Below are 21,976 nucleotides of genomic sequence, written 5' to 3'. Positions count from 1 at the left end.
CAGGAAACTATGATATGTAAGAAAGTGTTTCAGGCGAAACTCCGCCGAAAAATGGTACTTCCCACGCGACGCCCATTCCAAGAATCTTGTTCTGTACATTTTCCGGCCAGCCTCGGCTTTTTCGCTATTTCTAGATGGGCTTCATAGCAGGAAATTATGATATGTAAGAACTGGTTCACGCGGAAAACAGTCGCAAAATGGTTTTTCCCATATGACGCCCACACCAAGAAACTTATCTGCACGTTTACCAACATGTGTCAGCTCGTTCGTTCCTTCTGGATTGGCCTTATAGCAGGAAACTATGATATGTAAGAAAGTGTTTCAGGCGAAACTCCGCCGAAAAATGGTACTTCCCACACGACGCCCATTCCAAGAATCTTGTTCTGTACATTTTCCGGCCAGCCTCGGCTTTTTCGCTATTTCTAGATGGGCTTCATAGCAGGAAATTATGATATGTAAGAACAGGTTTCACGCGGTAACCTGCAGCAAAATGGTTTCTCCCATACAACGCCCATACCAAGAATCCTGCCGGCACATTTTCCGACCTGTTTCGGCTCGTTCATCCCTCCTGAATGGGCCTTATAGCAGGAAACTATGATATGTAGGAGCAAGTTTCAGGCGGGTCTCCACCGAAAAATGGTACTTCCCAATGGACGCGCATACACAGAATATGTTCTGTACATTTCCCGGCCAGCCTCGGCTTTTTCGCTATTTCTAGATGGGCTTCATAGCAGGAAATTATGATATGTAAGAACTGGTTCACGCGGAAAACTGCCGAAAAATGGTTTTTCCCATACGACGCCCACACCAAAAAACTTCTCTGCACATTTACCAACCTGTGTCAGTTCGTTCGTTCCTTCTGGATTGGCCTTATAGCAGGAAACTGTGCTTTGTAAGAGCTAATTTCAGGCGGAGCTTCTCCGGAAAATGGCACCTGCCATTGGACGCGCAAACGAAGAATATTGTTCTGTACATTTTCCGCCTCGTATCGGCATTTTCGCTCTTTCTGGACGGGCCTTATAACAGGAGGTTATGACATGCAAGAACAGGTTTCAAGCGGAAACCCGCCAGAAAATGGTTCCTTCCATATGGCGGAACTTGATTTCACATTTTTCGGGCATTTTCGGATTTCCCGTTCATTCGAAACGCTCTATACAGAAGGAAATTATGATATGAAAGAACAGGATTCACGCGCAAACCCTCAGAAAAATGGTACTTCTCACAGAACGCACATTCGATGAATCTTGTTCTGTACATTTTCCGGCCAGCCTATGACATGTAAGAGCGGGTTTCAGGCGAAACTCCTCCGAAAAATGGTACTTCTCATTGTAGGAGCATACGAGAATATTGTTCTGTATAATTTCCGCCCCGTAACGGCTTTTTCGTTCTTTCTCTACAGGCCTTATAACAGGAATTTATGATATGTAAGAACATGTTTCACGCGGGAAAGCTCCGAAAAAAGGTGTTTCCCATTGTTCTTGCATATGAAGAATATTGTTCCTTTCAATTTCCATCCCGTAATGGCTTTTCGCCCTTCCTGTACAGGCCCCAGAGCAGGAAATTGTGTTATGAAGAACAGGTTTCACGCGTAAACCCTCCTAAAAATGGTACTTAACATTCGACGCGCAACGAAGAGTCTTGATTTGCAAATTGCCAGCCAGTCTCAGCTTTTTCGTCCTTTCTGTATAGATCTTAGAGCAGGAAATTATGATATGAAAGAGCAGGTTTCACGCGCAAACCCTCCTAAAAATGGTACTTCCCACACGACGCCCATAGGAAGAATCTTGTTCTGTACATTTTCCGACCTATTTCGGTTCGTTTGTTCCTTCTGGATGGTCCTTGTAGCAGGAAACTATGATATGTAAGGGCAGGTCGCAAGCGGAACTCCTCCGAAAAATGGTACTTCCCGCACAACGCTCATTCGAAGAATCTTGTTCCGTACATTTTCCGGCCAGCCTATGATATGTAAGAACAGGTTTCACGCGCAGACCCTCCGAAAAATGGTACTTCCCATACGACGCCTATAGGAAGAATCTTGTCTTGTACATTTTCCAAGCTGTTTCGGCTCATTCGTTCCTTCTGGATGGGCCTTGTAGCAGGAAACTATGATATGTAAGAACAGGTTTCACGCGGAAAAGCCCGGAAAAACGGTACTTCACATACGAGGCGAATACGAAGATTTATTTTTCTGTACATTTTCCGGCCTGTTTCGGCTCATTCGTTCCTTCTAAATGTATTGGCTAACAAGTCGAAAATCCAAACTAAGCATAGAAAACAAACTAAAAATATATAAAATGGTCATGAAACCAATTTGGACATACGGAATAGCACTATGGGGAACAGCAGCAATGAGCCATATAACAAAAATAGTGGCAATGCAATCTAAAATACTCAGAACAATAGTAAACGCGCCATGGTACGTTAGAAACGAGGACATTCGGGAAGACCTGGGAATACCAACGGTCAAGGAGGAGATTAACAGAAGTGCAAGAAGGTACAGAGAAAGAATAGCAACGCACCCGAACCGGCTGGCAGCAGAAACGGTCGGCGCATCAAACACAAAAAGAAGATTAAAAAGGAAACACCCAACAGATCTCAAAAAGGACGTAACCTAACATACAAACATTCACCACACTAAAAAAATAAATCAATCAAATTCGAAGATGGTATCCCACTGGGGGTAGCCATCCACATGCTATATTGCTATATCACTAAGCTATAATATTTTACCAAATGTCCTACTGGACAAATTATAAAATGTAAATAAATAAATAATAAAAAAAAAAGAATTCGTTCCTTCTGCATGGGCCTTATAGCAGGATACTATGATATGTAAGAGCAGGTCTCAGGCGGAACTCCTCCGAAAAATGGTACTTCCCACAGAACGCCCATTCGAAGAATCTTGTTCTGTACATTTTCCGGCCAGCCTATGATATGTAAGAGCGTATTTCAGGCGGGACTCCACCGAAAAATGGTACTTCTCAATGGACGCGCATACACAGAATATGTTCTGTACATTTTCCGGCCAGCCTCGGCTTTTTCGCTATTTCTAGATGGGCTTCATAGCAGGAAATTATGATATGTAAGAACTGGTTCACGCGGAAAACAGTCGAAAAATGGTTTTTCCCATATGACGCCCACACCAAGAAACTTATCTGCACGTTTACCAACATGTGTCAGCTCGTTCGTTCCTTCTGGATTGGCCTTATAGCAGGAAACTATGATATGTAAGAAAGTGTTTCAGGCGAAACTCCGCCGAAAAATGGTACTTCCCACACGACGCCCATTCCAAGAATCTTGTTCTGTACATTTTCCGGCCAGCCTCGGCTTTTTCGCTATTTCTAGATGGGCTTCATAGCAGGAAATTATGATATGTAGGAACAGGTTTCACGCGGTAACCTGCAGCAAAATGGTTTCTCCCATACAACGCCCATACCAAGAATCCTGCCGGCACATTTTCCGACCTGTTTCGGCTCGTTCATCCCTTCTGAATGGGCCTTTTAGCAGGATACTATGATATGTAAGAGCAGGTCTCAGGCGGAGCTCCTCCGAAAAATGGTACTTCCCACAGAACGCCCATTCGAAGAATCTTGTTCTGTACATTTTCCGGCCCGTAACGGCTTTTCCGTTTTTTCTGTACAGGCTCTATAGCAGGAAATTATGTTATGAAGAACAGGTATCATGCATAAACCCTGTTATAAAATGGTACTTCCCATTTGACGCGCAAACAAAGAATCTTGTTCTGCAAATTGCCGGCCAGCCTCGGCTTTTTCGTCCTTTCTCTACAGGCCTTATAGCAGGAATTTATGATATGTAAGAACAGGTTTCACGCGGGAAAGCTCCGAAAAAGGGTATTTCCCATTGTTCGCACATACGAAGTAAATTGTTCTGTGCATTTTCCGCCCCATATCGGCTTTTTCGTTCATTAGGAACGCTCTATACAGAAGGAAATTATGATATGTAAGAACAGGTATCACGCGGAATTCCGCCGGCAGACGGGTCCTCCCATGTAACGCACATACAAAGAATATTGCTTGCAAATTTTCCAGCCAATATCGAATTTTTCGATCATTCTAAAATATCAATACAGCAGGAAGTTATGACATGCAAGAACAGGTTTCACACGGAAACCCGCCGTAAAATGGTTCTTTCCATGGAAGGCCCATACGATGGAACTTGTTTGTACATTTTCCGGCACATTTTCCGGATTATTCGATCTTTCCGAAATCTCTATACAGCAGGAATTTATAACAGGTAAAAACAGGTTTCACTTGGAAACCCACCGGAAAATGGTTCCTCCCATGCAACGCCCACACGACGGAACGTGATTGCACATTTTTCGGGCATTTTCGGATTTCCTGTTCATTCGGAACGCTCTATACAGCAGGAAATAATGTTATGTAACAACAGGTTTCACACGTAAACCCTCCGAAAAATGGTACTTCCCACACGACGCGCATACGAAGAATCTTGTTTGCAAGTTTTCCTGCCAGTATCGAATTTCTTGATCTTTCTGAATTCTTAATACAGCAGGAAATTATGAAATGCTATAACACATTGCACGCGGAATCCTGTCGGAAAATGGTTCCTCCCATGGAAGGCCCATAGGAATGAACTTGCACATTTTTCGGGCATTTTCGGATTTTCGTTCTTTCTCAACTCTCTATACAGCAGGAAATAATGTTATGTAACAACAGGTTTCACGCGTAAACCCTCCGAAAAATGGTACTTCCCATACGACGCGAATACGAAGATTATTGCTCTGTACATTTTCCGGTCAGTATCGGATTTTCGTTCTTTCTGAACTCTCTATACATCAGGAAATTATGATATGTAAGAAGAGGTTTCATGCGGAATCCCGCCGAAAAATGGTTCCTCCTATACGACGCGTATTCTAAGAATCTCGGTGTAGATGTTTCAAAGGGGCCTTGTATCACTTGAACATATTGTGAAAGGAATATTACAAAAGGTCTTCGTTCTGCGTTGGATTTGGTTTGTTATTTTTTCGAAATGTAGAATTTGATATTAGGAGAATATGATCTGTTGGAGAATGCTACATGTATTTACTTACCTTTCTTACATTTCCTTACGTGGTTTGGTCTTCTTATTTTCCTTTACTTACCTGCTTTGATCTTCTTATTTACCTTTCCGTATCGTTCGTGGTGATTCGGATTCTTTATGTTTTGTAAATCTTTTCTCTTGTGTACATATTTATCTCCGGAAAAGGGCTTGGAATAGAAACGCGGAGTTAATCACTTTCACATTTTATTTAAATTGGTTTCGAACAGTATCGTTATGGACTAGGTTTGTACACGTACGAATATTTCACATGTAAATAGAATAGTGAAAACAATAGTTGCTTCAACGAAATTTCATTTTTCACGAAATGGACATAATCCTGCTTACGTTCGAGGATTTTCTCGTCAGTCAAGCGGTTGTACTTCGTTGCCAATTAAAAAACGTCAATTCGTAATTATTACGTGTGTTATGTTGTTCGAGCGTACAGTTAATGGAATTTTTGAGGAGGAGATTACACCTCACGTTTTATCCAATTTGTCCTATTGCATGGCACGCGCTAATTCCACGCCTGCTTTTCCCTGTATACTCTGACATCGTGTAACTTTCTTCTACCTATACATTTTGGCTTCTATTTTTCTATATTATATCATTACAAATGTAAGTATTTTTGTGTAAAATTATATTTTTACGAATACGACTTAAAAGTTAAATCTATATATAGATTTATTTTATTCGCTAAATATTATTATCAACTTGTAAATTTTTATTATACAACTACTCGTTAGAATGTTTAAAATAGATTTATTCTATATTCGTAAAAATACAAATTTATATAAAAAATCGAAATTTATTCTTATAATTTCTAAAAATGTCCATGCACTGTCGTAAATCTGTATATTTTTATATATTATTTGCATTTTATACATTCTGTACCATTTAATCTTCTATAAATGCATAAAAATCCGCAATTTACCTACAAGGAATAAAAGAGTTCCGTTTTGACGAAGTCGCTGCGACAGCCTGTCAGTAGTCCGTTCCATTTGTCAGTATACTTTTCTAATAACGACCAGAACCTCTCTGTTGGTTCGACAGACTTTAAACAAATAGCCCTGCAACAGGGCACGAAGAATAAAATAAATGGTAGTCCGCTTTCGCAAAGGAGAAAGGGGCATGTCGCACGTCTCGACGCGATCCATCAGGCGTCTTCGCTTCGACTGACTCAATAGACTCTAAGATCGATCGAATTCTTACCTGGCTCGGCTTGAATTTAAACATCGAACACTCTTGCCTCTTTTCAACCACCATCCACGTTTCTTGACTCTCGATTAAGACGTGCCAATAAATAATTCTACCCCATATCGAAGCTCCGTTTTATTTGTGAGTGCTATTCTTCATGAAACTGGGAGGATGAAACTAAAAGTATTTTTAAATTCTTATCTTGATTCTGATGATGTTGATGGAATCGTTATGAAATTCTGCTTATAAATCTTTCAGTTTATATGTTTATTGGCCAATTGAATGATTCAATGGTAAAGCGCGTTTTATGTAAAGTGGTGATGAATGTGTGAAACGATACACGATGGCACACGGGTAGTCATTTAAAAAATTTTATTATAAATCTTCTGATGAATTTTATAATGAATTCGTTTAAAGTATTTTAACGTTTGAAAGCGTACAAATTTCTGTAACCTTACTCGCAGTTTTCTCAAATTAAAGATTTTCTCACTTGTACTATTCTTCTTTCGAGCTGTACAAGTGTAACTGGTCTACAATGTGTAATTTTACCTCAATTTCAAGATAGAAAATCTCATGGAAATCTCTAAATTAAATCAAAGATAGACATTTTAACGTATCTGCTTTTAGATATATGCGATATTCTTTATTTGTATAACATATATTACTCCTAATTTAAATAAATTCAAGAAATTCTCTTTTCCCCCTAGAATCATTAATAATTGGCCTACATGAAAATACTTTAGTTCTAAAAAATACAATATTTTTTAAATAGCCACTGTTAACAGTTATTACGTTAATAAAACCCGTTCAGAGACGCTTCAACTTGTAATAACGTGAACTCGTATCACCTACACAGATACAAGCGTGAAAAGATCGCATAAAATGCTTCAGAAATAGCATTTTTAAAAGAAAAATTGTTTCAAAAATCGTTGTCACGTTCGAAGGTCCCCGAGGAATGGCGTAGAACCAGTAAAACAACCGAGGAATAGGTCTACCTATAGATGCCGGAATACGTAGGCGATGACGACGTTCCCGAGGGAGCTCGATTCATTACCGATCTTGAATAAATGATTACGCGGCAGTATGGACGATTGGCAACGTACAGGAGGATACTTTTGGAAAAGTGATTATTCGTTCGACGATGTCCTGTTCACCAGGACGAAATCGACCCCTAAGGACGAGCATCGTGACTGCCTATGTCGCCATGTATCTCCTTTAACTGCATCATTGATGATCGAGCTGGTCCATTTGAGAGTCTTCAGGACTCTTTTCTATATTTTCACGTCGATACTATTTAACTTCGTCCTTGTGTGATTAATCTATCTGTACACGCGATTCTAACTGAGCGTTAGAACTGATCATAAATTTTTAGGGATTCACGAAGAATTGCTGTGAAAGCAATTCAGGGACCCAGTGGGAAAATAATTTTTAATTTGAGAAAACTGTGGTTACATTTCAACATAAAAATCTGTATGTCTCCACACATTAAGACACATCGCTATGTATACTCGTAATAAGCTGAAAATTCATAATAATATTTTCAACTTTTTTTTAATAAAAATGGACTTGTACCACTTTTTGAATGTTATTAATTTTATGGCCAATTCTGATTAATAAACTGAAAAGATTAACCGGAGGGCGAGGAGAAAATACAGAACGCCACGAAACATCTTTATTGAAAAAATACTTAGGTAATATTTTGAAACTTATTAATAAGGAAAGAAGATTCAACGAATTTAATATTATATTTTGTAATATGAAAATTATACTCTGATTAAGTGAGTTTTACAGTAAGAATAAGCAAAGAGATTTGTTGTTTAAATAGCAATAAGCTATTGCATTGTAAAATCAATAAAAATGGATATTTCTAATCTTAACATTACCACAGTCAAATATTTCCAATCCCGAAATCACTGAAGATAAATATTATCTCGAGTTTTTACCATTAAGATAAATCAGTTCCAATAGACGACAAATTTTCGCTAAGACGATAATGTTGCAATTTTAACTTCTTCGTTTTTTCGTGATTCCAACCCCTAAGCTTAATGTAACATAGCAGTTCAGCAAAAGTAAGATACCATATACCTAAGATATCCTTTCGCTGCATCAGAGCCATGTTCCTGAGCACCATGTTCCGCGGCAGGGAAAATTCAAATGGAATCAGCCAGCCCTCTCTGTCCCCGTGCATAATTTCGCGGACGTCCTCGCGGACGTATCGACGCCTACCTGGACCACGTAGCAGCCGTAACTCAGTTTCGAAATGGATTGCCTCCGAGGAATACTTTATGCGTGCTACACGTCATTCCAGCCGGCTGCTCGATCCATGGCTGTTCGATGGCACGAGATACGAGGACAAGGATCTTAGGTATTCTACGTATCGTGCAGAACGACTGCATCAAGGTGCTACGCATACTATCGAACCTGTTTCGCGATAGACAAAGATCGAGACGAGGTGAGAGAAGAAAGGAAGAAAAGTCCAACCCCTGTTTCACGACCCACCGGAAGAAACTGCGAGCAGCAGGTCTACGGATAATCATATAAGGATGACTAGAGCCGTTGAAGGTGACTGGGTATCAACTTTTGATCCTACAGTATCTTGTACGACCACCCCCTTTCCAACGAGAGCGACTCGGTATTCAAACGGATCTAACTCGATATAAGCGGTGCTCCCTAAGGCACCCTTCTACAACGACGAAGAGGACACCGATCCATCCACCTACACCGCTTCCTCAACCACTCGCACTCGGTACTTCCAAGAAATAAGAGTATCCTCTCGCTCGATCGACGAATTCAATTTGCATCCTGGCTTCTATTTACCGCCTGCCTTTAGTGTCGTTTACTATCGGTGTCTCTCCGTTGGATTGAGTGGTCTTCGAGTTGAGCATAAAATGCTTACCGATACGCTTTGAGATAGATAGAATATGATGGAGACGTTGTGGAAGGAAATAAATTGTTGTAGTTACAGGGAAACATTTTTTTCGATAAGAATTGTAAGATGATTATTAGGTATGCATGTAGATAATTACATTCTTCTAGAATGATAGACATGTAATAGAATGTAGGATATTCATGCTGAATTTCAGAGTAAAAATTGGCATTGTATATACAAGTTAATTTTGTGCTATTATTAAGTAGTATGAAAGAAGAGACTATAATATACATTAAGCTTAAGGATTAAGTGTAGTGCGATTCTTATAAATTGTACATTGATATAAGAACACTCTGCCTCATCATTCAGAAAGGGAGATTCCTTCTTTAACGTCGACTCAACAGGGTACTATTTATTTACAGATTCCTACTTTAATAAGAAAGGGTAACATTTTCTAATCTGTAAAGTTCTACTAAAAACTATTCATCATTGACTAAAGATAGGATACACGCGAATAAAAGACCGGACTTTGTATTCCAGGTTCTGAAATATCATCCTGCCAAAAAATCAGAGCTTTTCTTATGCCCTCTGCGATTTCCTATGACGAACCTACCGACGTCATGCTGTTTTACCGACATTATTACTAAGAACTTTTATATCTACCGCTTCTCCATATTTGATACCCAAGATTCAGGTATGTGAATGCGAATCCTGTTGTCACCTCTGATATCAGTAGCCATCAAAGAGAAAATTGCATCTCTATGTAAGCCAGCCTCCCCTTTACGGTAATAAATAGGACATGAAAGGGCCTGTATCAATGGGTCTTGCGCCCTCATTTTGTCATTGCAAAATCTCTCGTGCGTTACTATTTCCATTGCGTTATCAATTCTTAGAAATCTTATATGCTACGAGATATACTAATATAATTCGATGGTAATGTTAAAAATTGGTTTACAACTGCTGTTTATATCCTTTATTATTGAATATAAGTTTTTGAATATAAGTATCGGCATGCTTATTATAGAGAAGGTAGAATCTCTAGCGACAACCGTTGCCTCAGAAATTAATGTGATGTCGCTTCTTGTCCAATTCCGTGGAAAGTATAACCGATTAACGTATGCCCGAATCTACTCGTCCTCGAGAACTTTTGCATAGACAGTCCGGTATACGATATAAATATTAAGCGACGTCAAGCGTTATTCTATTTTTGTACCTCTTGCGTTTATCTTATCGGTCGATGGTATCATCATTTGTAAGTTTAAAATATGTTGCTATCTGCTGGCATGGGAAATTGCATCTATAACAACCGATGATACAACAGCTAATGGTGTCAAAAAATTGTTTATCTTTTAAAGATATTTGTTAAAAGTAAAATTGCAACTAGTGAGATTCATAGATCTATCCAGTGTGTTATAACAGAATTATAAGTATGTTATAAGCAAATTTTATACTCTATATTAGACTTAAGAAATTATATTATATATTTAATAAAGGAATGTGGTAAATAAAATGAGCATGATTTATATTTTATCGTATTTTAATAGTAGTCATATCCAAGAGTACGCCGCTGCGTGTTGCAAGAATCATTCTCGTCTTAATTACGGCTTACATTACTATAAAACGATTAGAAGCCACGTATTATTTTCCCCCATCTTTTTATTTTTAAGATCGTTACATCATTTGCAAGGGTTTCACGCATTTCTCTGAAATATCCTTGGGAAAAAGATTGCTTAATTGCTCTTTTACTTTCGTCGATGAGAGAAAACCAATTCGACGATCGCGCAAAACGAACGACCTAGAATGTCGATTGGCTGTTTGAATTCAACTGGAAGAGAGGCGGAAATGCGAGGTTTCTCAAGTAACAAGAACGACTTTGAAAAAACTGGAACAGATCTCAACAACTTTGAATTACTAACTGCTTTAACAAGTAACGATACTTGTGAATTAAACTTACAACAAATCTGTCATTTCTTCGACGCTCTTCCGTTCGTAACTAGTTGATCAAAAATCGTTTAATTCCCTTCTATCTACACGTAACAACGTCGTGATAATATTTCTGATTATACAAACTTGACTCTACAACTATCTTCTTCGAGTAGACAAAATGAACTCGTATTACGAACGAAAAATTATCTTAAAAGTCTTCTTCTGTTCGTGAACAATACACGAAACAATTCGACGAAAAAATGGCAGCGATAAAAAAGTTGAAAGCTCTCCACAAACGTAGCGGGATCATGGATCAGTAAAATGTGACAGGCTTTCATCTCTACGACAGCTTGTCTCGTTGTAAAAAGAAAGCAATCGTGGCTGAAACTTTTTCATTTCAGCTTATCCTCGTTTACGATAACGTAATAAAACACGTAGAAGCTTAGGACTCGTCGCTGGAGCTGTATAAAACTTGATCAAATTGTTTCAAGTTCACTGAGATATTTTTACGATTAATGTATATCAGGTCATTTTATAAGCAATACGTTCTTTTTTAAATTTTGGTGTACGAGCAGCGTCAAAATTAGGATAACATATGAATGTATAACGTTTAATTAAAAAATAATTATTATATATAGAATATTGTTTATGTAATAATATAATTATATCTGAAAGAAAAAGAAGTAAATTTCAAATGCTTCTCCAATGCAATGTTAATGATTTTGATATATCCTGCGTTAGCTCAGTCGGTAACAAATCAGTCATGTATTTCCCGTCACTTTTCTCATTCTCAGATACTTGCAACCTTTCTTTTAAGTTTTCTATTCCCCTTTTATAAAACTTTCATGGCGAGTTCTATTATATTAAACTCGACTCTTAGGAAGACCACATTACTTATAAAATGGTCGAATATATCATCTTCTTTTTATTGAATCTATTTTTGTTTCATCGAAGATTCGACATGCCTCTTCCTTTCCCTCTAAAAGGGAAAGCACGATGCGTTTAATATGTTTAAAGATTTGTAAAGTTTGGTAAAATTTGCGAATATTCAGCCCTGTCATGTCGTTTCTTCTCTTAACTCGTAATCTATCGGATAATTTAAGAAGAGATTTCGATAGCGAACCACTAAGCTTACGAGCGTCGCACGATTAAATTTTAATTTGGCACTTGCATTCTTAAATGTGATTTTTTCTCTCATATTGTTTCACTCATCTTAGACGCGGATTTAGATATATGTAAGTAAATACATGTTCTTGTTTCCTTTCTTCTTTCTCTTATAAAGAAGCACTCAACAAAGTGTCCAGCCCTTTTTACAATATCTCTCCTTTCGTATATTCGTTCTTTTTGATTTCTTTCAGTCCATCTACGATTTTACGTAACTCAGGCCTAGCTTCGTTTATCGTTACGTCGCTTATACATAGTCACGATTCTCGTGCGTTACGTCGACTGTCGCAAATAAAACTTCGCCCCTTTTCTTCTTACTTTACAATTGAAATTTCGAACGAAACCTTGGCAGGAAATTGTAAACACTATTTACGTTATTTTATTCGTAATTACACACGCCCGAAAGTTTCACGTCACGTTGTAGGAAATAGACGTGAGTTTTTTAATAACGTTTACGATACTACAGGCAGACAGAATAAACCGTAATTTTGTTAGCTGAACGGCAAAGTTTGAAGAAGAAACTCCTGAACGTCATTAAAATTAACGATGCTCTCTCATCGGCGAGAATCGCAAACGGCAGTCGACGTGTTTAAATAACTTAAACGCGGAACACTTAACGAAAAGCATCGGTTTCAGAAAACTTATTCACACAGATGTATATGTTCGACGCATACGTATCGATCTTTACACGTATATAAATTCTAAGTATCAACGCGTTACACTTCTTCCTTTAGTCTTATTTTTCCTTCTATTTCTGGTTTTCATTTTTTTTTCTTTAGTCATCCTTTAGCTTTACCTTATTTTGGCTTGTTTGCGAGCTCATAAACGTTCAACAACCCTATATACCCTACTAGACTTAATCGAATAAGTATAATAATAAAACGTGTAGTAAATATAATGTGTATGTATACACGTATATGTGTATAATATATATATATATTTATATATTATATATTACATATATATATATAATCCTCATATATCGCGTACGTCGATAAACGATTTAAATGTTACCTAATAAACGTCTCAATCAACCTTCCGACTAGATCGAAATTTATTATTAATATTAGTATTATTATTAGGGTTATCGTTCATTAAATATTAATTATTATTTATTTTTAGTATCGTTATCGCTAATTAATATAGAAATTTGGCGCATTTGTTTTTTATATCATTTGGCATGTGTATCGTTTCGCGACGATAAATAAATTCGTCGAATTTGAGCCAGACGAGCATATTGTATTTTTTCGATATATACCATTTATTATATATTTTATTTCTCTTTCCTCCGTACGCGCGCACAGAAATTTTTGCTCGAAATTTAAGGTCGCGTTAGATATTTTTATTCGGTATCGATGACAATATATATAGAAATATTTAATAATAAAAACGTGAAACGATGAATTTCGATTTTCTAGTTTTATCTCTTTTTTTTTTGTATGTATGTTTGTTATCTCGATATTTGTTTCCATCAATTTTTAGCAGCCAGGCGCGATTACCGGCAAACTGTTGTACATTCAGGGGGCATATTTTGTACATAGATATTCCTAGATACGTAATAACGTAAGCCTGCGTTATTATCTTTTTCTTCGTTTCATATAAAAAGAGGAGAAACAATCGGAGCAGTGACTTATTCCGTTACGATGTATTGTCCACAAATTATATATTTATCGTTCGCGATGGTTGTGTCTCGTTTTCTTTTTTTTTTTTTCCTTTTTTAATTATCGTTATAATTAATATCGTGTTCCATCGAGAGGAGAACGATGATCGAATGAATCACATGAGATCGCGTTTTTCAAGTCGGAAACCCCTGCTCTTCGTTTGTGTTAAGTACGATCGAAACTTCGTGTCTGTTACTAGCAAGTAAATTCTTAACGATTTTACGATTGAACGCAATTGAAAGATACAAAATCTTAGGGTTATTAACACGTCGTTTCACCATATAATATAATATAACGTTAGCGTTTCCTGTACACGTACATACATACAATCGATTACAATCTATTATATCGCCGAAGAACTTAATGAACGCAATATCAGACGTTGGAAGAAGACGCGTGAACATTTTCAGAAGCATATCGATGAGAATCAAGACCTTGGTGCAGATTTTCGGCGCGTTGAAAGTTTTTCGTTTTCCTTTGACGAAATTATTTAACGAAATTATCGAAAAATCAACATTTAAGATTCAGCTCTTTATATACTCGTTTCTATTTTCTAATTCACGCGATCTTCTCGTTTTGAGAGTTTTCAGAGATCAAAGTACAGGCGTTAAACGTACACGCTGTACACGTTCAAGTACACGCGTTCCCACTTTGCTCTGAATTCAGCGTTCCCGATGGATCCTCGACACCTCGATGATTTCCGTTTCGTCAGATGGCAGAACAGGCGGATGTAAAGTCGTACTCGAAACGCGATATTCAGCTGCTACTGTATGGAACACGTCAATGGATGTGACAAAGCGTGGTCCAGCAGGATGGGCGTGCCTGCAGCCAATTCCGTTCTCGCATCGCCGAAATCTTCGTCGCAGTCGAAATAATTACTCTGGAAAAGAGACGAATAATGTTTTATCATGATATAAAAGCTGATATTTTTTAGTGGATTATGTTCTTTGAATTTAGTTGGAAAATGTGTGTTTGCAAGTGACAGAGTAATTTGTAAAAGAAAAAAAGAATAGAAGAGGGTGAACTTTGACGGTGAGAAATTTTTGGTACAACGAGATCTTTATTATTCGCATTAATCAGTTACAAACAGAATAGCTGAATTTCTTGGACAATGTTATTTAATCAAACTAAAATATAGATAACAACATATTGTTATAAAAAATGATAATTTATTGGATTGTTAAATATTATCTGAAACATTAAATATTATCGCTTAGATAGGATATGCTTGGATAATAGATCTTCTACTGTATTGAACTTCGGAGGTCAAAGCTTCTTGTCATTAAATTTCCCAGGCTAAAGCTCTTTGACGTTAAATTTCCGAGGTTCGATCTTTGCGACATTCAATTTCCCAGGTCAAAGTTTTTTCAACTTTTAGCCTATAAGTTCAAAGCTTTTCGTTATCGAGTAATTTAAAGTGGCGAGCTTTCCGACATTAAGCTCTCTAACCGAAAGGGCTTTAGCTGTGTAGTTAAGCTAACCATTAAAAGGTCGAAGGGTCTAGCCTCGGAGGTGCACGCAAAAGAAAATATTTAACCTTGGAAGTTCAATGCCAACCAGCGTTGGCCTTGGAAAGCAAACTCAATGTGAAAATTCTCTGACCGTAAATGCTCGAAAATACACAGTTTGCTTTGTTACGAGCTGAGAAATACGCTAACTAAAAAAAAAAGCTAACAGTCTCATTAACGTCTCCGCATATGTATATTCGCGAGTAAAAATAGAGGACGAAATTTCTCTCGTTAGTTATTCCGAGATTCCACAAACAAGCTCGCACACCTTGCGAAATTTCCGGTGGAATGAAAATTGTAATAGGTTAACCGATACGCAATAAAATTTTTAATTAAATTCAGACGCCAAGTTTCCACGTTGCATTTTCTTTCATTGGCTTTCCGAAACAAGAACGCCAGCTGATCGCGGTCGCGCAAGTGGAAAACTGGGGCAAAGAAATATTTACGCGTTTGGTCGAGAAAATGGCTAATCAATGGGAACCGCCTCGCCTCGGCTATAATTGGTACACCGGGAGCTTTAGGCAATTAGTTCTAAAATCGAGACAATATCCTCTTAATTTCCAAGATTATACTCTCTGACTCGCGCTAATTGCACGCGTCGCGTGAGTGAGTTCGTGAATGGATGCAATTACGCGTTGTAATTTCCACCATTCCGTAAAAAGAACTAGAGGAAACTGAACTTTTATTTGGAATTTTTGTACTTGAAGAGATACCATCGCATTATAAAAATTTTTATATTAACGAATAAAACGAATAATAACTTATAACAAATTAAAGGAAATTTCTGCGTTTTCATTTTTTCCTTTCACTTTCTACATTACGTGATATATTGTACTTTAATAAGATGTTACCTAAATAAACAATAAATGTATCTATTTCCAGTGAAACCGGTCTCAAATTTTGATGGATTGTATCTTCTTTACAAAACCCTACAAGAGGATATTTTCCTATTATTAGCTATTAATACAAAAGACATTTTTTGTGACTACGAAAGAAGTTAATCCTGAAAAGGTTAAAGAAATATAAATTCATGTACAATGGAAAAATATCGTCGAATTTATATAGCAATTTGGAGTATCACTTTTATTACGAAAGAGTGTTATAGTGACCCTAAAACTGACCGCTGTAATGGAGCACGTACGAACATTAGTTCAGCGTTAAAATATTTTATGGTACTACCGTCTAAATGTACTCTAGGAGATATATGTAATCTTGACATAAATGTTTTAATCAAATAGTATAATTTTTATCATTATAACTAAAATGATACCTCCTTATAATCACATCTACAGAAATTTAAAATTAGGTAAAATTGGATTCCTTAAAAAAAAAGTTTTATAAAATTTTCTGACCTCCACATACGAGATAATTCTTATTGTTTGATTTGTAAATTTCATAACTATGTCACGTTACGGATACACATTTTATTATAGTAAAAACATGTAGAACATGTATGTATTTACCTGACAATCGATGCATGGGCAGCTATCGGTCAACGAACAGGTAAGACCAAGAATCTCGACAGCTTCTTTGTACAGTTCCGCGCTCGATTTCCGTTGCCTTGGTGGTGTGGTCGGCGCACTGACTGTACCCGATGGTCTTCTGCCTCTCTTCAGCCTCGAAGAGGACTCTCGAGACAAGGAGGAGGTCGACGTCGATCCTCTCCGCCGATTGTCACTGGTGAGCAACGCTCGTCCCGCCGGCGAGGCGAACAGTTGCAGCATGTCCATGTCCTGCAGCCAAATATTATCAGTTAGTCCTACAAATGAAATATTCTAATCGTTGAAGATATGAAAGTTGATTTTAAGACGATAGAAGAGTCATGAATTTTCAAAGAATGTTTTTAGGAGTTTTATAACCACAGTAACCACATCAGCATAGGAAATGTGTATATATAAGATCGTGAATAAATTCGTGAAGAATAACAATTTTCTGCAGAGCAATTTTTCTCCTGAAACATTATTTTCTCATATAAAGTCGCCCATGTACTCCAGTGCGTTTATTGTCGTAGTTACGAATAGGGACACAGAAAAGTACTTTTCGATACCAAGATATATCGGAATTTCTATATGCATCTACGTATATGTTTCATGTTTCCAACATAAATTTCGAATATACTACTATTTCATCTCTTTAAAATTTTATTCACGTTATCCTTCTTTATATACAGGGTGGTTGGTAACTGGTGGTACAAGCGGAAAGGGGGTGATTCTACGCGAAAAAAGAAGTCGAAAATATAGAATAAACATTTCTTTTTTAATTTTTTTTTTTTTAAATCTTTCCATCGAGACAACGATCTACAGTGAGATCCGTTATAACGTACCGCACGCGTACCGAGCGAAAATTCAAAGTCGATTTTCTCGAAAACAAAGCCTCAAACGAAAAATTTTTATTCTATATTTCCGACTTATTTTTTCGCGTAGAATCACCCCCTGTCCGCTTGTACCACCAGTTACCAACCACCCTATATATTTCTGCATCGAAGCGCGTATAAAATAAATATCGTTTGTATGAAAGTTTCGTGCCTTATATCGCCATTTTTTCCACAAAAATACTGTACCTCAATCTTCTCCCTTTTGAAATCGTTAAGAACATGTAGGTAATTTTGACAATATTAATATTGTACCTTAACGAAACCGAAATATGATTTTCGTCAAACTCCTTTGATCCAATATTTTTTAAGTATTTAATTATTAACTATTTTATTTCCAAAATCTTACTCGTAATATTTTTCCCTGTACATTTATTTATATTGAACCAAGTATAAAATAAATATCTTTTTACAACTATTTGTTGATTTATTTTACCCGATTTCTTAGAACCGTTTAATCTGAACCGTTTAAGTAAGCAGTTAAACAGGTAAATTGGTCGTTCACTAAAGCCTTGACAAAATCCTTAATCATTGTTGAGCATTCTTAACTTCAAAGGGTCGCATCAATAAACTCGAAGGGGTTGATTGGCTTTTGTTAAGGGTGGTCGTGCTCCTTTTTGCTCGTCTGCATCGTTGACTCTCGTTAGTCTACCACGATGGAAGTTGTTCGGTTGCCCCGGAAGGGCATTATTCTCTTAACGAGGTAAGACGTACCCGCAAGTACCTCCTCCTCTTTTCTGCTGTCTCGTTCGTTTCATATTGGCAAGAAACTCTTTGAGACTTTTCCACCCGCGAACACGCCCCACGGGCGAAAGGGATTTTTCTAACGATGCCACGACGAGCGTCGTCACGCCGAAAGTTCCGTGTCCCTTTTCCCCTTTTTTCTACCTGACACTGGGAGAAAGAAGCGCCCGAAAGAAATTCTCTGCCTCTCCGGTGGATTATCAAAGAGGAATGTGACAAGCTCTCCCTGAGTATTCTTGTCCTTTTGAATTCTTTGACGCATCGGATGGTTCGAGGCGATTAGTTTTACGAGAAAATGTACCAAAGATACTCTCTTCTCGAAAGATATTTCTTTAAGAAATTAGAATAAATGTGGGATATATTTTAAATTTTGCATTTGCGTTGTATATCGAAAAATTTGCAATATTCATCTATTTGTTGTAAATTATTTAGCCCCTTTGAGGTATAATTCTAGTGGTTAGATCCGTCAAATGAATCTGCTAAATAACCGTTAGACTTAAAACGAGACACTGAATCGCCAAAAAGATTTAAGGTGTCGATGAACTTGTTAGCTACATTAGATAATCTAGTGTCACCAGTTGTCCAAAGAAGGAGGTATATGTTTGATATTATGGTCGTTAACATATGTATAATATATTAGTATTAGCAAGAATCGTTAGACAGCAAACATATCCATCAAGTATCCTGTGAAAGTAAATCAAATCAGTGGTAATCCTCCTATGACCCAAGTTTCATATTTATTGCAGTATTTGTACAGTATTAAAATGGTTATAGTAGGTTTGTTTATTATTATTATTTAATTTGTACTTTACAATTTGTCCAGCTGGACATGTTATAGTAGGTGGTAGAAATTATTTGACCAAATCTGTACGCAGCTTGCCCGTTTGCATCGTTGCACTGTTTTAAGCTGTGTCTTGATGTTTGACCCGTGGAAAATCTTACCAGGAAGCTTAAGGCTTTCTTTGCTGAGCATATTTCCCGAGTCGTGTGATCGGAAAAAGATAATGACGAATCGTTTTGTTACGTCCGGTGACTCTCTATACAAACCAGACCCCATGCCTCAATAATCTTAAAGTCCCATCATAAGTCTTCGCATTTTCATAGTTAAGGTCCTTGAGACCAAAAAAGTATGTTTTTAGTTGAAGTATTCTTGAGATTTATTGTCCATTCCGAGAAAACATGGGAAACGGTTTTCCTATGCACAATACCACCCACGGGCAAGCTTTGAATGGAAGCGACCAGGACCCATCCTTACCCACCAGCCTTTTTCTTATCCGATTAGAAGCAATGACGGTTGCCCTCACTTTCCCGGCCAAAATTGCCATCAACGAATCCGATGGTCCCGCGCGTTAGACACACCCATCAGTAGCTTTCCTCCGCGACAACATCGTCACCGAACTTCATTGGTTTTTCATTCGTTGACCAGTCAATGTCTTGACTGGGTTTTCGTACTTAAATCAGTCACCATCTCTTGAATGGTTTTCCGTACTATTTACACTTCGCTGAGAATACATCTACACACACCACGCGTAACTATTTATATCTACAAAGTTGTTGGAATAAAGAGCATGTTTTAATTTGTTAACCAAGTGTTATCATCAGTTCAACCACCTCTATTATCCTAACCGAAATAGGGGACCAACCAATTCGTGGCGTCGATTATCAAATCGTAACGGGAATTTACGACTCTCGTTGGTGCGCTTCTTCGCGATCGATTTTCTTCGCGAACGGTCGAACACATTTGGATCACCAATAGAGTTAATAAAAAAAGGTGAATGTCCAGAAGGAAATAGTACAGAGTTGTAAGAGAGAAATGTATGACATTGCATTTTCTAATATTGAGGAAAGATTTGTTCTGGATATACGACTCGTTAATAATTGAATATTCTGCTAATTTTGTTATCAACGTGATATTAATACTTTAAATGTTAATGAATTTTTTTCACAGTTTTTAGGATGATAGAATTGTTATTTTGTTTTTCTTAAATATTCATGTGTGATGTTATACTTCTTTTTTCTATCGTGAAAATTTTTACACATAATGGATTCGATGGTTGCTACTTCGCCCTTAAGGAAAATCAGCTGTGAAATATAAAGCAGCTACGGTAAGTCAGCTCAAGAAAGGGTAACGTGAGCCCCGGCTTCTGTTCAATTCGTTAATTAGCGTCGGTCCAAAGGTGCTCGCGTAGTTCTTCCACTAATTTCCACCTCGAGCTTCCATTGAAATTAGAAATTACAGCCACTTTAAACCGTTTTGACGCCAAATGAAAGGAATCTGTGCAATTTTCTACGCAAAGAACGGCATCGAAAAATTCGGCTCGCGGTTTATAACACGCTGAAAACCGTGGCAACACCTTGCAGAGTTCAAGCCTTTGTTCTCGATAAACGTGCAAGCTGGTTGATTGGAATTTTGCGACGAGAGGCAAGCGTGCTTAATTATCGACGGCAGATCATTAAAAATCCACCTCCTGGTTGCCGCAACGCGGCACTGTACAAACGATCGTGAGTCACGGTACTACAACGCGAATGCAGGAGCCGTTTCGCTGGAAGAAAATAATTGGAATGATCCTGACCTCATGTGCGAAGGAATTCGTCGAGGAAGACGCGGTGGTACTTCTATGCGTCGCGGTAATTTGAATGACCCGTTAGGAAAATTCAGTGACTCATGAAAATATTACTCACCTAAGCTAAAAGTACTCCTCCTTTTTTATCTCATGGAAATTTCTTACAATTTCCAGAAAATTTCAAAATAAAAGATAATAATATAAAATTGATGAAATTTTACATTCCAATAATTAGGAAAAATTTATTAAGAATGATAAAATAGTGTGACTAGGGTGATGCATATATTCGAGATTTGGAGATTTGACTCGGATAGCACATCTCCCTTTTTTGGGAAAGTCTGAAGTGTCTGCCTCCCCGAGCTGTAAACCTTATGATGCGTTCATCGCTAAGAGACTAAAAATCATCTTAAGTGCTGATGGGTCGGGGCATAGGTAAACAACTGACAATACCAGAGGATATGCACCCCCGATACAGGTAAACCAAAGAAAACCCACGGACGGAAAGTCAGGATGTACGGACGAGACGGAGCTGTTGGTGGAGGGAACAGCTACATTCTTGAACAGTCTTCATCAGAGTGCCGTACCGTTCGTTTGAGACTCTACCATATTCAGTCTCAACAAGATCGTACAACCGTCGTGATCAGAACGTCAAACTCTTCGTGTATACTGAAAGTGCAAATAATGTATCAAACGATACTAACACTCGATATATTCAATTTACCTCTACCTTGTGTGTTAACTCATTGAAAGTTCGCGATATCAACCGATCGGTTGACCCTGACCGATCGCTATTTAGTTGAGAATTCGCAACAGCATATAAAATTTTATTTTGGCGAGCAATACACAAAATAACGAAATTAGATAATCTTGCGTTAAATTAGATGAAAGTCATATTAATTAAATGTACAAAAATA

General features: G+C 37.6%; 1 protein-coding gene across 1 annotated transcript in view; it reads right to left on the bottom strand.

Annotated features, from left to right (window-relative positions):
* Positions 1 to 13,376: 13,376 nt before the first annotated feature.
* The window catches only part of LOC117216364, a 136,130-nt gene continuing 127,530 nt past the window's right edge, over positions 13,377 to 21,976 (bottom strand). Inside the window, exons 6-7 of the mRNA XM_033463021.1 lie at positions 16,847 to 17,116; positions 13,377 to 14,755 (exon numbers count right to left, since the gene is read on the bottom strand). Of these exons, the coding sequence (XP_033318912.1) occupies positions 14,639 to 14,755; positions 16,847 to 17,116 (387 nt within the window). The 3' untranslated portion in view covers positions 13,377 to 14,638. The remainder of the gene's footprint in view (positions 14,756 to 16,846; positions 17,117 to 21,976) is intronic.

This window comes from Bombus bifarius, unplaced genomic scaffold (assembly GCF_011952205.1).
Source record: "Bombus bifarius isolate JDL3187 unplaced genomic scaffold, Bbif_JDL3187 scf7180000010271, whole genome shotgun sequence".
In the NCBI taxonomy this organism is placed as follows: Eukaryota; Metazoa; Arthropoda; class Insecta; order Hymenoptera; family Apidae; genus Bombus; species Bombus bifarius.
Note: the sequence above shows the minus strand (reverse complement) of the source record. Positions and strands in the feature narration are given on the sequence as shown.